This window comes from Heterocephalus glaber, unplaced genomic scaffold, assembly GCF_053883595.1.
Source record: "Heterocephalus glaber isolate CG9 unplaced genomic scaffold, H.glaber_assembly_v1.0 deba00001472, whole genome shotgun sequence".
NCBI classification, from domain to species: Eukaryota; Metazoa; Chordata; class Mammalia; order Rodentia; family Bathyergidae; genus Heterocephalus; species Heterocephalus glaber.
This window is the reverse complement of record NW_028258315.1, coordinates 7,840,570-7,856,243: the sequence shown is the minus strand read 5'-3', so window position 1 is coordinate 7,856,243 and position 15,674 is coordinate 7,840,570. Positions and strand designations below refer to the sequence as shown.

The 15,674-nt window shown below is 48.2% G+C and overlaps 2 protein-coding genes across 3 annotated transcripts in view; one reads left to right on the top strand and one right to left on the bottom strand.

Annotated features, from left to right (window-relative positions):
- Nucleotides 1-15,439, top strand: part of Txndc5 (thioredoxin domain containing 5) — a 37,594-nt gene extending 22,155 nt beyond the window's left edge. Inside the window, exons 9-11 of one of the 2 annotated variants that reach the window (XR_015439091.1) lie at nt 1,058-1,187; nt 2,148-12,225; nt 12,312-15,439. Coding sequence is in view for 1 of the 2 variants with exons in the window: in XM_087181166.1 (XP_087037292.1) it covers nt 1,058-1,187; nt 2,148-2,270 (253 nt within the window). In the remaining variant the exon portion in view is untranslated. Of the gene's footprint in view, nt 1-1,057; nt 1,188-2,147 lie in introns of both variants that reach the window. The other variant, XM_087181166.1, reaches the window with a different exon arrangement.
- Bmp6 (bone morphogenetic protein 6) overlaps nt 3,785-15,674 on the bottom strand; it is a 152,764-nt gene continuing 140,874 nt past the window's right edge. The window contains exons 5-7 of the mRNA XM_004847720.4: nt 6,098-6,174; nt 5,033-5,143; nt 3,785-4,949 (exon numbers count right to left, since the gene is read on the bottom strand). Of these exons, the coding sequence (XP_004847777.1) occupies nt 4,800-4,949; nt 5,033-5,143; nt 6,098-6,174 (338 nt within the window). The 3' untranslated portion in view covers nt 3,785-4,799. The remainder of the gene's footprint in view (nt 4,950-5,032; nt 5,144-6,097; nt 6,175-15,674) is intronic.

Here is a 15,674-nt window from a genome sequence, read left to right as displayed (position 1 = left end):
GAATATCCCTCCTGACTTCAAACACACTACCTGCCATTCTTTCCACTTTCAGAAGCAGTTCTGGAAGTTGTCCTTTGTGAGTGGTTTTATGAGAGGTGATCAAAAATGCAGTGAATGCTGCTGCCAGGTTCCATTCAGAGGAAAGGCAGGCTTGTATGTCCTCATCCACCTTGTGCACCGGATCCGGCACTGCCATTTCTGGCTCTTACCCAAGCTCAAAATGACAGTGAAAGGTCAACATTTTGAACTGATTCAGGACATTGAGGCAGTTACAACAGTGCGGCTAAAGACACTCACGAAAGACGACTTCAGAACTGCTTTGGAAAGAGCGAGAGCAATGAGATAAAGGAGATTTTTGGCAGTGTGACTTTAATCAGGTTTTAAACACAGCATAGTCTTCCATCCCTCCTCATATAAACATTATGTCCTTTGAACCCCTTGACTGTCCGTGTCCTCAGCTGTGAAATGGAAACTGCTTTGTCATCACAAGGACAAGTAAGACTGAAATTCTTCACCTAAAGAGACACAAGCAAGGTCCACATCACTTTTGCTTGTGTGCTTGTTTGACCCCAGGTCCTCATGAGAAACCACAAAGGCAGGGGTGAAGAGCCAGTGAGCAGAGCTCTCGGGAGCTGTGTAGACTGAGTGAAGAAAGATGATGCCCTTGCATAGAAGGGGAGAAGCCCATGTAATATAGGAGAGGGCCAGAAAGAGATGAGACTAAAGCCAAGGGGTCAAGAGAAGGCTGGAACCAGACTTTCACGGAAGCATCAAGAAAACGAAGTTCTGAAATTTTAAGATGCTAAGCAATCAACCCTCAAATGTTCTCAGTAATCAAGTGATTTTTTAAAAATTGTGTGGCCATCTACCAGGCTGTCCAACAGTGTACTTTGGATGGCTTTGAATTCCTTGTTTGGGATGGGGGAGGAGGAGTTAGTGTGCATCCTGTGGGGAAGTTTGATGTTTTATGCATTCCTGGGTGGCTGTTGACCGTCTCACCGAAGAAGCGGGCTTGGCAGTGAGTGCTCTCACCACAGCCATCATGCTCTGTCCCCAGGTGCGGTCACTGTAAGAATCTGGCTCCTACCTGGGAGGAACTCTCTAAGAAGGAATTCCCTGGTTTGGCAGAGGTCAAGATTGCTGAGGTCGACTGCACAGCGGAGCGGGATGTATGCAGCAAGTACTCGGTGGGTAGCCTTGATGGCAGCAGGCCGGGGACCTGTGCATGGCAGGGTCCCCGGGGGACTGGGGCTGGGTGTCCTGGACCCAGCAGAGAGAACGCATGCTGCCCTCAGCTCACAACAGCACTGTTCGGGTCCTTTTGAGTTTTGTTTTGAGAAGCAGAAGATCCTCTCAAGGCCAAGGTGTTCCTTCTTTTCCTGCTCTGGGTCATCTCAATGCGGGCTGCGGGCAATAGGAACGGGGTGCCTGCTCCACACCATTCCTGCTAACTGGTGCTAACTGCAGCCTCTGTCATGATACCCAGGGGCTCGGGCTCCGCAGAAGTCTGCATTGGAGGACAGTGGCCAAAGGAAAGGCAGATAGAACTTGAACTTGCTGGTGAAAGGCAGCACCAGCCAGCCCTGTGCTCGGTTGTGTTGCTCTTGTCTTCAGCCTGAGCTGTGGGCACAGTCTCAGGGCCCAGGGAGCTATGGTTTATATTTTCCCGTTTGTGTTTGCTGCCATGGTCCTGGGGATCTACGCCCAGGGATCGTGCACTCAAGGCTAGTGCTCTTCCACGGAGCCCTTTCCTCTGGTGACGGTACCTCCCATGTACCTTTTTTTTTTTTTTTTTTAAGCTTTGGAGTAATCAGATTGGGATGTAACGCAGATGTCATGTTTTTGTCCCTTGACATCATCAGGGGAGAAAGGCATGGTCCACAGTGCAGGCTTCCAGGCCCCGGGTCCAAATCTAGTTTGGGTAAAGTCACTGTGATACTAATCTTCAGTGAAACTGTTGATCCGGAAATGAACCCCTCACCCTAAGGCTCTGCTGTCCAAACTGGTCCTTTTATCATCCAATTACTTGTTTAGAAATGAGCCCTGGGATTTTGCAGTCCCACCTGGAGGAGTTTATCTGGTTTTCAGAAGCAGTCTATGTGTGGTTCAGAGCCCTGGTTGCCAGCCTTTTCTGTTTGCTTTTAAAGGTCCGAGGCTATCCCACGTTGCTGCTCTTCCGAGGTGGTAAAAAAGTCAGCGAGCACAGCGGCGGTAGAGACCTAGAGTCTTTACACCACTTCGTTCTGCGCCAGGTGAAAGACGAACTGTAGAGACCCTGCTGGAGACGCTGTCTGGCAGCCCAGGTAGTCGGCCAGACGTCTGAGTTTCCGTGGTGGTAACACAGAGCTGAATGTACTGAATTGTGGTGTCTTCTAGGTGTGTGTGTTTAAACCAACACACGCTGCGGATTCTTAAGTTTCCTAAGTCAATGCATAACTCTTGGTCACTGTGCAAACTGAATATTTTCAGGGGTGATCCATCCCCTCTAACTTCCCTTGATGAAATTAAATAGTTTCCTTTGAGACTAAAACGGAGTTGAGGGAAATCAAACTGCTGGACTGTTTTTGGCTCCCAAGTGATTCTAGCAAAAGCACCATCCAAAAGCCTAGTATTCTTTTTAAACTGCCCTGGAGTCTTGGAAGGGCGGCCCTGTGGCACCATTGATGTCTCTCTGATCTGAAGGTCATTATCAACTATTAATAATAGGGTTGGTCTGGAGCTTGGAACAGATCTCAAAACAAAAACCCAAGCCCCTGGAAGATTCCCTCATGGGCCCCGCTGGATCTTCTGTTCATTCTCTCAGCGAGAGAGACCAGCCATAATGAAGGCAGTGGCACTTGTCAGGCCCCCGCCGTGCGTATGGGCACTTGTCAAGTCCACTGTTGTGCAAAGGATCCTGCTGTGTTGCTCACAGGGTGAGGGATTGCACTAGCTCCTAGTGTGAGCATGCAGCCGAGTCTGTGTGCAATGAAGGCCCTGACGTCTTCCCTAGAAAGGTGGCTGGTCCTGACCGTCCATCAGCTCTTGAGATTCCAGTTACATTTGCTGCCTAGGGCAGTGGGACCAGACAGGCCTTCTAGGCCTGGTATCCAGGGACCTCCAGCCCTACTCTGGGCTCTGCTTCTGCTCTGCAGTAGTCCTTTTAGCAGCTTGCTCTATGTTGTCTGCCTTCCGCGAGGTCGACTTACAATGTATGGACAGTGGCACTCATTGGGCCTCAAGACTGAAGTCAGCAGGGATGTGCAGATATTGATGCTGGCCTCCTAAGTCGTGCCATCCTGGTCATTAAAGATTTTTACTGTCCCTTGGACATAAGCAACTGTAGTGATAAGACACGGAGCTGTGTTTGTTAGCATCAGGTTCCTTTTTGTGATAACCATTTGGTGGCCAGTCCCCTTCCCTGCCTCCCGGGGACACTGGGCACCGTGCAGCTGGTGGGAGAAAGCTCAGAAACAGACCACGCCTGCGGTCTGGCGCAGGAGCTAACAGAGCAGCGTCTCGGCCAGCCTCTGCCTTAAAGGACATCTTTATTAGTCACGCGTGGCTCACAGATGTGCAGGAAAAGAACCCAACTTTCTCGAGAAGGCCAGTGTCCCAAGTGGCTTCAGCTTCGAATCATGAGTCTTGTATTCGGATCAAGGTGGTACGATTTGTTTACACTATACTTTCTAAATAAACTCTTTTTTTTTTAAAAAAAAAAAAAAGGTCTGGTCTTGTTACAGCAAAACAGGAAACAAACAATAAATTAGTTTCTATTTACAAAAAAAGCTGTAAGTACAAACAGTTGTAGATTATAAATGCATTATTTAATCAGTTTAGTATGAAATTGGTTTCCCAGTACATGATTGTGAAAAAGACATTTTAAAAATATGCTAAGATTTAATCTGAATCTTATTTTTCTAAGGAGAACATTGTGATTTCGGTTCATTCATAAACAGCACGCTCCTCTGCAGGAACCCACTGCTGGGACAGGTTGATTTCCCTCAGGAGCCCTCACCCTGCAGCGCCTGACGCTGTATGGGGCCAGAGAACCGCGCTAAGGGATAGATAAGACACTGGAGCCAGTGCTCCGAGGGCCCGGGCAAAGCCCATGCGCACAGGATGGGTGTGGCCTTGCTTGCAGAGGTGACTCGGTTAAAATGAGAGCCACTGCAAAGACTCTGCAGCCGGTACAGCCTCAGAATCAGTTGCTCTGCTTTCAGTTGTAGCAAAAAATGGGGGGGGGGGGGGACAGAGGTGTGAAACTGGGATGATTTGTTTTGCCTGAAATCAGTACACTTGGCCCTAGTGACACTAGCGCAGACACGGAGCAAACATGAGACAGAGGCACCTTTGGGAGCCCTGCGAGTCCACGCTACCGATCTGATCAGAATTTGCCCCCACCTCTCAACTCTACTTTGACAGATCCTACTGAGGCAGCCGGTGCTGCTTCCAAGAATACTTACACTCCTCCAAGAATATTTTTCGTAGTAACAATACAGCTTGATATAAAGCTAAGACTAATTTGAGGGGCAGGAGGGGGCCTCAAAGTTGTGTTTCTGCTGTTCCCAGGTCTCTCACTCCAAACATTCCAATTCCATTCCCTACAGACCAGCATCTACTCACACATTTACGAAGTGAGCAGGCTATTAGCGAGGTCCTTTGGACATCTTCCATGGGCAGCTCATAAGGCACCAGCATGAGATGCTTCCAAGTCTCCTCCCACTTCCACTGCATGGCTATTTTATTGTTCTAGTTTTTAAGGCAGGTGTAATCCGGGACTCCAGGGTAGAACGAGTGCCCCAGCAGCTGGTTTTGAGTTAATGGCATCCACAAGCTCTCACAACCATATTCCTGTATTTTTTCAAGATGACATTGGAGTTGTCATCAAAGTAAAGAACGGAGATGGCATTTAGTTTAGTCGGTGCACAGCATGGTTTGGGGACGTACTCAGGATTCATAAGGTGAACCTGCGCCAGAAACAAAGTGTACAATTAGAAATGATGCCACCTATCATGGGCTTCATCCCCCCTAGTGAAATCGGAGGACTCACCAGGGTCTGCACGATGGCGTGGTTGGTGGCGTTCATGTGTGCATTGAGCGGGAAGGAGCATTCTCCGTCACAGTAATTGGCAGCGTAGCCCTTGGGTGCAATGATCCAGTCCTTGATTTCAGAGCAAAAGGAAGCAACACAAGATGAACACACTCGTTCCCACACCATCTGTGCTCAGAACCCCATGTGAAAGTGGGATACCATGTTGGACAGTTAGACACGGGGAGCATTTGGCATTTGTCCACATCCACATGGCCGTGCCAAAAGCCAGGGCATGAAGCCTGGGATGGCACAGGCGGCTGTCTTCATGGGCAGATAGATGCTCCTGGACTTCCTGTGGGGACACATCCCACAGAAGCCGTCCTCTGTCAGAACGCACTTAGTATAAGTAACCCCCAGGACATCTAGCCGAGCAGCACAGCACGCTGTGGTGAGCTTTCCCTTCATAGCCCAGCGCTGGGAGAGAGGACTGGACCACTATTACCAGCCCAGAAAGATTACCATTCGGAATTCAATGCCACACCATCATAAAGTTGAAAAATCCTGTCAAGCCACTTTAAGTCAGATTGTCTGTAACTGGACCCACAGACCCTCTTGAGCCACTGGTGCTCCTGTCAGAGCAGTTACCACTACACACACAAGTGCGCTCGCCACCTGTAATTAGCTTTCTTTTCTTATGAACTATTGGTGGCTGGCTCTCAGCTATGAGGCAAAGCCTTTGTGCTCTTTTGAATAGTTTGGATGAGGCAATTTGTAGCTAGTGAAGAAGTTAACCATTAGATTATTTTTTCCAACCCTGTTTCAAAACAAAAATTGTTCAAATGCCCAAATAAATATATGCTGTGTGGGCTTTGGAAGAACAAGGTCATTGCACTGGGCAGTGTGGGCACTGACTCTGAGGGATCGCAGAGCTTGGCAACCCCAGAAAGGCGTCTCGCTCCTGAGTGTGAGGCCTCCCGGGACTTCCACAGGCCCTGAAGCTCTGGCCCTGAACGCCGGCTGTCACCCCCTCCAGGTAAGGACAAGCTGCTGAAAGGGCACCTTGGCCTTGTCCCGAGCACTCACCTGCCACCCCAGGTCTTGGAAGCTCACATAAAGCTCATGCTTCCTGCAGGCTGTTTTTAGTTCACTGCTGTTGTAATCTGTCGGAGATGAAAAGATGTACACATTAACTCATCCACTGCTTCATTTAAAAACTGGCCTGGAGTGTCTGCTGCATGCCAGGTGCTGTCATGGGCTCCGTGGAGCTGTGAAAAAGACCTGTTCACACAGTAGCTCCTGTGGGACCCCTGCTTTCGTGAATGCTTTCTACTCTTGTCCATTCGGGGCCAGTCCCCAGCACACTCCAGACTTGAGTGAGCATCTTTAAGCAAGTAGATCTGTGTTGCCCACTCTGCTGCGTGTAAAGCCAGCAGAGGAGCGTGCCGAGGTGTCTGTCAGATTCGGAAGATAACACATCGTGGTCAACAGGTGGCTGTGCCAGGCAGGGTTCACGGTCCTGCTGAGCCAGGAGAGCAGCCCCCCGGAAGGGAGTGCCATGGAGTGGGACCCAACCAGGAGGGCTGGGAATGGGGCAGACAGGGACCCTGTGTGGGCACCGGGGTATCTCGCTTTGTGCTCCAGCCTCACTGCCAGGAATGAGACCTTTCACTGCGCCAGAGCAATGACACTGAAGACACTTCTACCCAAGAATGAGCTGCAGATTCTGTACCTGCGCTGTGCAGCTCAGGAGCCACTTGCCTGGCTTAACCTAATCCCTGGTGGGAGGCCTGGGGGTGTCATCATCTAAACCCTTCAGGGCAGATCGGTGACAGGCCTTCCGGCACCACAGAAGGTGGAATGCAGTGGCCCAGGGCCATAGGCAATGAATGCCGCTGGGGCTCAGAGAAGGGACAGAGAGTACTTCTGTTGGAATTAATTGGAGGATATGGAAGGAAGAGATGAAGCTGAAACCATGAATGAGCCTCGGTCAACCACAATGATTTGGACTTTCTACCAGAGGTGCAAAGTGAATCGCTAAAGGATTCTGAGCCAGGAGGGACTTACTTGGAGCTGTGATTCTAAAGGACTCATTAATCTTGTAGTTGTGTTTGAATTATGTCTGAAGGGGCCAGAGAGAGTCAGAGGAAGACTGGAGACAGGTTCTTCCTCTGACACAGACACCAACAATACAGAGCCCAGGCTGTGCACATGTGACCTCTGCCCCTGTCAGCCACATGAGCCGGGAGTCACCTACTTGTCCAATGCCTGTTTGAACTGGATTTTCATACTTGTACTCCCATGCATCTGGCCTTGAATCAGAAACAAGAGCTTGTAGATTTTATGCTTTTGTAAGGAAAAGAGAGAAACAGAACCAACTCAGCCCGGTGCCCCATCCTGGAAAGAGACATACCACCTCTGAGGTGGCTGACAAATTCCAAATGTATTCATTCTCCTCACCTGTCTCACCTCAGGGAACTACCTGAAGATGCACCCAGAAAAGCAAAGGCAGAGCCATGCTGAAGGGAAATGCTCACCATGCGAGTCAACGAGGGCTCTTTGTAAGACTCAACCACCCTCATGTGATGTGACGAGATGAAAACCTCCTACTGAATGCAACAAAAAAGAATCAGCCACACGAAATCTTCTCAAGAGGAGAGTGCAGGAAAGGGGAGACACAGGACCCCAGGGGTGCACGGGAGGGTAGTCTCTGGACAGGCTAATTAGGAAGAATATCCAAAACAATGGAAAGACAAGAGGGCTAGAAACCTTAAAGCAAGAACACTGTGGAAAAAGAACAAGGCAGTTAAGAAAGAACAGGCAGATGTGCATAAGTACCAAACAGAACTTAGTAAAAACTGTAATCATTGAAAACAAAAGTGAAATGGATGAGTTAAACATCGGGCTAGACATAATTGAAGAGAGAAAGAACTAGACAACACATTCAAAGAAACCCCCTTGCGCCTAGGAGAGTGTCAAGTGACCAGGAAACATTACTGTCTGTAAAGAGATAAGGAAAGCACCCACGTTTTAAATAGGAATTTTAAAAGACAGTAATAGGAGAGAAGCAATAATTACAAATAGCTGAGACAAAATAGCTAAGACAAAATAGCTGCGAATTTTCTGGAAGAGAAGAAAGACAAGGATCTTCAAATGAAAAGGCACAAGGAGTCCTAAGCAGAACTCCTAAGTAAATCCCTATGTATGTCAAACACAGATTCTCAAAAATTACCCAGAGATCAAGAGAAAGCTATTTACAAGGGACACAGAGCAGACTGAGGGCAAAATTAACAAAAATATATATTTGAAAATTAACTGATAGCATAAAGTGATACCGTCAATGCAGAATTTTATATCTAGCTATGGACAGTGCACATATGGTTTCGGTTACCTTTCAGGAACATGGCTCGTTTGGGGGGCATTCCCACGGAGGAGGGACTCGGGGCCCCATTTCCCATGACAGTCTCCACCCTTGTCCCCCAGCAGCTGGAGCATGGGCCCCTGCCTGCATTCAAGCCGGTCAGAGCCTGCAGCCTGTAGTGTGGACCTCGAGGGGCTGAGCCAAGGTGAAACCCAGAAGGGCCCCTGACGGCCCCTGTCCGGGATGACGCCCCAGGGTGGTGTCCAAAGAACATCGCCTCTGCGACTCGACCTGGGCTGGGCTTTGGCTCTGAGTTTGTCTCTCCAGCCCTTTTGTTGACTGGCTGAGGTCCCTGATGACCTTACATTGTTTTTTTTGTTATATCTTTTTTTTTTTTTTGGTATCAGGAATCAAACTTGGGTCCTTGCACTTGCGAGGCAGGTGGCAGAACCACTGAGCTACATCCCCGGCCCACTTATATTGTTTTTTATTTATTTATTTTAAAAAATGTATTTATTTATTTTGGTACTGGGGGTTGAACTCGGGACCTTGCGCTTTCGAGGCAGGCGGTGGAACCACTGAGCTAAATCCCTAGCTCTTTATTACATTGTTTTCGAAGTCAGTCTGTGACTACTGCATGTCACCAAGAGCCCTGTGAGGTTTAATTCTGTGCACTGACTAGGCTGGATTAAGGGATGCCCCGCTTTGGGGTAAAACAGTATCTCTGGGTATGTCTGCTGTGACGGTGTAATGGTCCAGGTAAAGAAGGTCCACAATAGGAGAGGAGTATCAGCCAACCCACCAAGGGTCCAGACAGCAGAAACCGTCGGAGGAAAGGCAATTTCTCCCTCCTCTTGAGCTGGGTCATCGTGTTCTGCTCTGAGACATCAAAGCCCCTGGTTCTCCAGGCTTTGGATTCCGGGACTTACGCCATAGCCCTCCTTGGTTCTCAGGGTTGTGGCCCTAGGCTGGGACTGACACCATCAGCTCAGTGGACTGGCATGGAGGCGGGCAGACACCACTCTGCAGATGGCAGATCCTGGACTTGGCCTCCATAACCCTGGAGACATCTCCCTTCTCCCTCCAACCTTTTGTCCTTTCTTGGGGATCTCTGACTAATGCAAGTCCTGAGTAGCTGAATTCTTACTCCGTGATCAGGAGGACGGGCAGGCACAGCATAGGAACAGGCTGGCCGGTTTGGCTCTCTGTTGCGGTATCTCCTAAGTAGATACTGAAAGGAACCTGGACAGTGAGGCTGGCGCTGTCTAGGGGAGGACATTCCCACTGAGGGGACAGTGAACAGCCCCTGTCACGTATTCCAGGGACCATCTGGTGGCGGCTGCAGGCACACAGCTAGATGACCCTTCCCACCATGATAAGCGTGGCCACAGGCCTGAACTCTGCCCGAAGATGTGGGGAGAAGCGAGGTGGGCTGCTTCCAGGACAAGCCCTCCTGATTCTCCTCCAGCCCTCCACTGGCTCTCCTTTCCTGCGAGCTGAGAGCAAGAAGTCTGTCTCCTAACAGTTCCATGGCCGTGGTTCCCTTGTACTCTTGAGGGTGTCCCTTGGAGGTGATCCTAAAGCCATCTCATCTGGAACGTCCTTGTGCAACCTCATCAGCTTGTGTTCAACCAAACTAAGCTTCCTTCGAAATGCCCTCTCTGCTGGGGACCAAAATTTCCCGGAACTCAGTCTCAGGATCACTGTCGATAGAAAAAGCAAGGACACTTACAAACTTTCCTTCTGAAGTCAGGCAGGTGGAGCAGTGAAATTATCGAGAACGTATTTGGAAATAGAACCACACATATATGGTCCACTGAGTTTTGAAAGATTATTTAACATTAGCATTTTATAGAATATAAACTCAATTCAAGAGCCGAAGAAGAGACAGTGTTTTCATCAAATGGCACTAGAACACCTGGTATCCATACATAAAAAATTAACATCAACCCTTTATTTCCATACATGAAAATAACTTGAAGGGATCTATGAACCTAAATATGAGAGCCTAAAAGTATAAAACTTTAAGAAGAAATTTAATGAGGGGAGAAGTGCTCCTTCTTTCTTCTGCTTTAATTGTTTGATTTATCAGTTAAAATGTATATGGGCCTGCTGTTGTCATATGGGTAGGTTTTCAAGCTAGGAATATACTTTAACAGGTGCTATCTAAATTTTATATTTCCTCCAGTGTTAGCTTCATTAATTTGTCTTCCAAGGTACTTCTTAGAAGTTGTCAAATTTATTTCAGAAAAGATTTTTGTAATATGCTTTCTATATCCTTTTAAATTCTGTAAAATCTGTGGTAATGTCTCCTAGATCTTGATATTGTAATTTAAAAAATGTGTAATTGATACTGTGTAATAGGAAGTAAAGGTCTAAAGGAGCAGGGGAAGTAGGAGGGGTAGGGGAAAGGAAAAAAGGGAAAAGAAAAAATATGAGAAAAGGAAAAAAATAGAAACAAAGTCTTTGCAAATAGGGAGGGTGGAGGGGGTGAAGGGAGGGCAGGGGAAGGGGAAAAAAATAAGAACCAAGACACATCATGTAACTGTATTTTATAACTGAAATGTACCAGTAAACTTAATGGAGGGAAAAAAAAAAAAAGAACGTATTTGGTGTTGGTCCTCAGATCTTGGCAGAGAGCTTAGAAAACTACCTGATGGAATTTCCTGAGTGATAGGAGTGTCTCTGTCAGTCTAATGAGGCCTCGAGACAGCTGAAGGACAGGGCTGGACACCAGAGGAGCCAGGCACAAGACTGGAGGATAGGCCCTCAGGCCAGGCTCACCTGGGTGCAAAGGGTAGGGTCATCACTGGAGATGAAGTCAGTCCTTGGCCAGTGATGCAATCAACTGTGCACAGCAGGGAAACCCCACTTGCTGTGGTTCCTAGGCTAGGAGCTTAATATGGTGTCACAGTGCTGAGACTGATGGAGCCTTGGAGGCAAAGCCTAGTGGGAGGTACTTAGACACAAGGGCACACCCTTAGCCAGGGTCAGTGTTCCTCTCCTAGGAGTGCGCTAGGTCTCTCTGCACTGGATTAGCAGCCCTGAAAGTGGGCTGTTATATAAAGCAAGGTGTCCTCCAGCTTGATCCCTCGCGTATGCACTGCTGCTGTGTTTGGACTCATTCTGGCCATGTGAAACCATCTGCCATGTTAGGACACAGCATGAGGTCCTGGTCAGATGTGGCCCGCTGAGCTTGGACTTTTCACCCAAATCCATGAGCCGAAATAAGCTGGTTTTCTTATGAAGTGCCCAGGATCAGATCTTCCATCATAGCAACACAAACTGGTTGGTGACCAGTTCTGAGGATGGTAACCCCAGGGGGGCACCCACTCTGCATCTCTGTCGTTAGCTTCTTTCATGCTGCTTCGTTCGACCCTTCCTGGAAAGCTGTAGCCTTTAGAATAAAGCTGTAGTTAGACCACAGAGCTTTCTTGGGCTCTATAAACTGGTCAGCAAACCATCCAACATGGAGGAGGGAACATGGGAACCCAAATATGTAGGCAAATCGGTCAGAAATCTGGGTGGTCCGGGGAGTCTCGCTGGGGTCTTTGGCCTTTAACCTGTGGGGTCCACACTAACTCCAGGGGGCTCGTGACAGAATTGAACTAAACTGTAGGTGGCCCGGTTGGTGTTAGGGAATTATTGTTGGAACATGGACAAGGAGCACCTCCCCACATGTTGACTTCCGGTTTCTTTTCCCGCTCAGGGGAACCAAGGCGACACTGTTGAAGAACTTCACTTCCAACTTCCTAACAGTGCTGCTTTCTGTGAACCTGCTGTTGATCTGGCTCCCTTGATGCGCAACAAAGAGGACTTTCTCAGAAAGAACAGCTATTTCTTTCAGTGCTAGGTCCTGGCATTCTTGTTATTAAGTAAGGATTGGGGCCAGAGAGAGAAAAAGGCAGGAATTCAACCCTCCTGTTTTTCTTCCTACAGATAGTCTCAGGCCATGTCTCAGTTCTCACACGATTCCGTGGTGAGTGCTGGTGAAGATGTCTCCATGCCGGCAAAGGCCGATGCTCCCCAGATACTTGTTTCTCTTGTCTCTGCTCTGCACAGGTTGGTACCCTGGGCTCTACATGGAATTACACTGACCTGTGTTGTTGTCTTGATGGGTTGACAGACTGCCAGAAACCTTCTCCTCATCCCCACTGGCCTTGATATCTGTTTAGATGAGGAATCCGAAGGTGGCCAGTAAAATATGCAGCTACAATTTAACAACATCAACAACATAGCCATTTCAGTGGGGGAAGGACAGGTAGCACGCGGATCAGGGCGGGGACACAGCTGGAGAGGATGAATGAGAAGCCACAGCAGTCCGAGGCTAGTGACGGGGCCCCCGAGGGCAGCTGTCCAGTGTCGGGCTCATGGGGGCCCTGCGCCCAAACCATGGGAATCCCCAGAGCTGCTCTGAAGTGCAGCCTGGCTTTCCATCACGCAGGCAAGTCTCGATTCCGGAGTGGGCGGGGGCGGGGCTCGTCTGGCAGGCGAGGCCCGCGCTCCTCTGGGGCAACCAGCCCAAGCAGGGCTCTGCAGAGATGGGTGTGGCGAACAGAACAAAACACAATCCCCCGAGAGATCAGGTAATGAAGCCAGAGAACCCTAAAAAACCCTGGACAAACTTCTGTAATCAGAAGAAGGTAAATCGCTGGTCCACTTTAACCAGAACAGAAACTTTCCTTCGCCCGGGCCTTTGAGCTTCTTCCAGTCTCTCAGAAGGGTGGAACTGTCTTTGGCAGCACCGCTTCCCACCCCAGGGAAACAAACCTGCAGCGCGCTTGGTATTAAAACGCCCAGGCCTCCCAGCTTCTCCAGGCGAACATTCCAGGCACACGCACGCCGCTTCACCCCTCCCTGCAGGTTGGCGACGTTACAGAAAGCTTCAGAAGCCCCCTCCCGGATGGGGACGAACTTCAAAGACCGGCGACACCCAAGATCCACTGCATTAGAGTCCACTTACACCAGAGCATGTGGAGTCGGTCCTCCCATGCCTGGCTTCTGCGTGGCGCCACAAAGACAGGACCCACGCTTTCTCGGCTAGAAGGTTCTCCCTGCACATAGGCACTGAGGGCAGAGTGGAGGAGCGGACACTTCAGGACCGGCGAGCAGGGGCCGAGGGCAGCGGGGGAGGCGGCACATCGGGGGGTTGCCACTGTCTGGTGGGAGGAATGAGTGCCAGAGTGGCAGGGCACGGCAGGGTCGGTATAAAAAATCACAATGCGCTATGTATATGTCATGTGATGTATACTACATACTACACACAATGGATAAGAAATTGTATATTAGAATGTGTCATACATAATATATGATGTGTTTACAGTGGACCCTGACTTACAAACTCAATTCGTTCCCAAGGGCTGGTTGTAACTCAAGTTAGTCAATTGCCTTCAAAGTCTCTCCTGTATAATCTTAGGCCACACTTTGTAATAGACAGATCCCAGTGTCCTTAGAGAGACTTTGGCCTGGGATTTCTCATTAACCCCACACAGGAAAGGATGCGGCCATGTTCCTTCCAGAACCCTTTAAGGGTTAAGTCTGTATCTGAGACCATCTGGAAGCACAGGCAGCCAGCATTCGGGTCGTAACTCAAGAGTTTGGTCATAAGTTAAAACTAAAATACTGGTCATAACCCAAATTGATTGTATGTCAGGCTGGTTGTAGCTCGAGGGTCCACTGTAATACACACACATGCACACACAGATACTCCTCATTTAATGATTTACCTGTTTAAAGATCATTTGGACTGATGACCAGCCACTCAGACTTATCACCCATCTTTCTTCTTTGTGCAGTTCTCACATCTTGCTTATGAAGCCTCAATGTCTTTTTTTGTGGAGTACACCTTATTTATATAGTTCTGTACTTTTTGCTGATTATACTGTACAGGGCTGTAGTTTATGTTCTGTTATACATCACAGTACTGCATGTAAGACTTAGGGAAATAAGAGCAAAGTCATCAAGTTGGAGTTTCCTTTGACCATTTCTTTGTTCTGAATATTGTAATGTACATACTATGCACAATTCCTCACTTAACAGCCAACTCATTTAACGATCTAGTTTCAGGAATGGAACTTGGTCATTAAATGAGGAATGTCTGTAATATATAATATGTATAACATATTATATATGTATAATATCTATTATGTACACATATATCATGTATACATATTATATATATATAACATACTATATAGATCTCACAATAATTAAAGAGGAATTTGAATGCACTCACCATAAAGAAATGATAAAAGTTGAAAGTGACGGATATGCTAATTATCCTGAATGAATCACTACCCTATGTATACATTAATCAGAACATCACATTTCACCTCATAAATATGTACAAATGTGTGTCAACCAAATTGAATACACATATGACCCAAGGCAGACCTGACTGTTTTCCCATTCTGCTTTGCATTGTAAATGTTCCCACAGGCCTTATCCCACAGGCCAGGTCCCAGGCTGATGGTGCTATTGAGGATGATGGGAACATCAGAAGGTGAGGCCTAGTGTGGGGGAGCGAGGTCACTGTGGTCATGCCCCTGAAGGGGACCCGGGGACCCAGGCCCCTTCCTTCTCCTCTTCTTGCTTCCTGGCCATCACAGGCCAGCAGCCTCCTCTGCCATACACCCTTGCCGCCATGATGTGCTGCCCCACCTTGAGCCCAAAGCAATGGAACCAGCAACCATGGACTGAAACCTTGGAAACCATGACTCAAAACTAACCTTTCCTCCTTCTAAGTTGTTTTTCTCTTTTCTTTTCTGCTTTTTTTTTGGTACCGGAGATCGAACTCGGGACCTTATGCTTGCGAGGTAGCCGATGGAACCACTGAGCTAAATCCCCGGCTCTAAGTTGTTTTTTTCTAACATGCCCTACAGGCAGATCCTTCAGCAAGACCCTCCCCCTAGTATTAGGCAGCACAACTCATAATAGCTAAATTCTGCCCGTCAACAGATGGATGAAGAAGAAGTAGTATTCGCCCACAACAGAGGACTACTGTGCCATAAAGAAGGATAAATGAGTCATTTGTAGGAAAACGGATGTATCTTGAGGCCATAATGTTATGTGAAATAAATCAGACACACAAACTAAAATACTGCATAGTTTGTCTTATATGAGAAACCCAAAATATAAATAAATAGCAAAATAAAAGTCAGTACAAAACAGAGAGAGAGGTCTTTTGTAAAGGCGAAGGACACCAAGAGGTGGAGAGGGGGAGGGAGAGAAGAGGAAGTGACGTATCACAGCAGACTGAAGGAGAGATGCTTCCATGCAGCAGTGGGGACTGGGTGTCCCGAC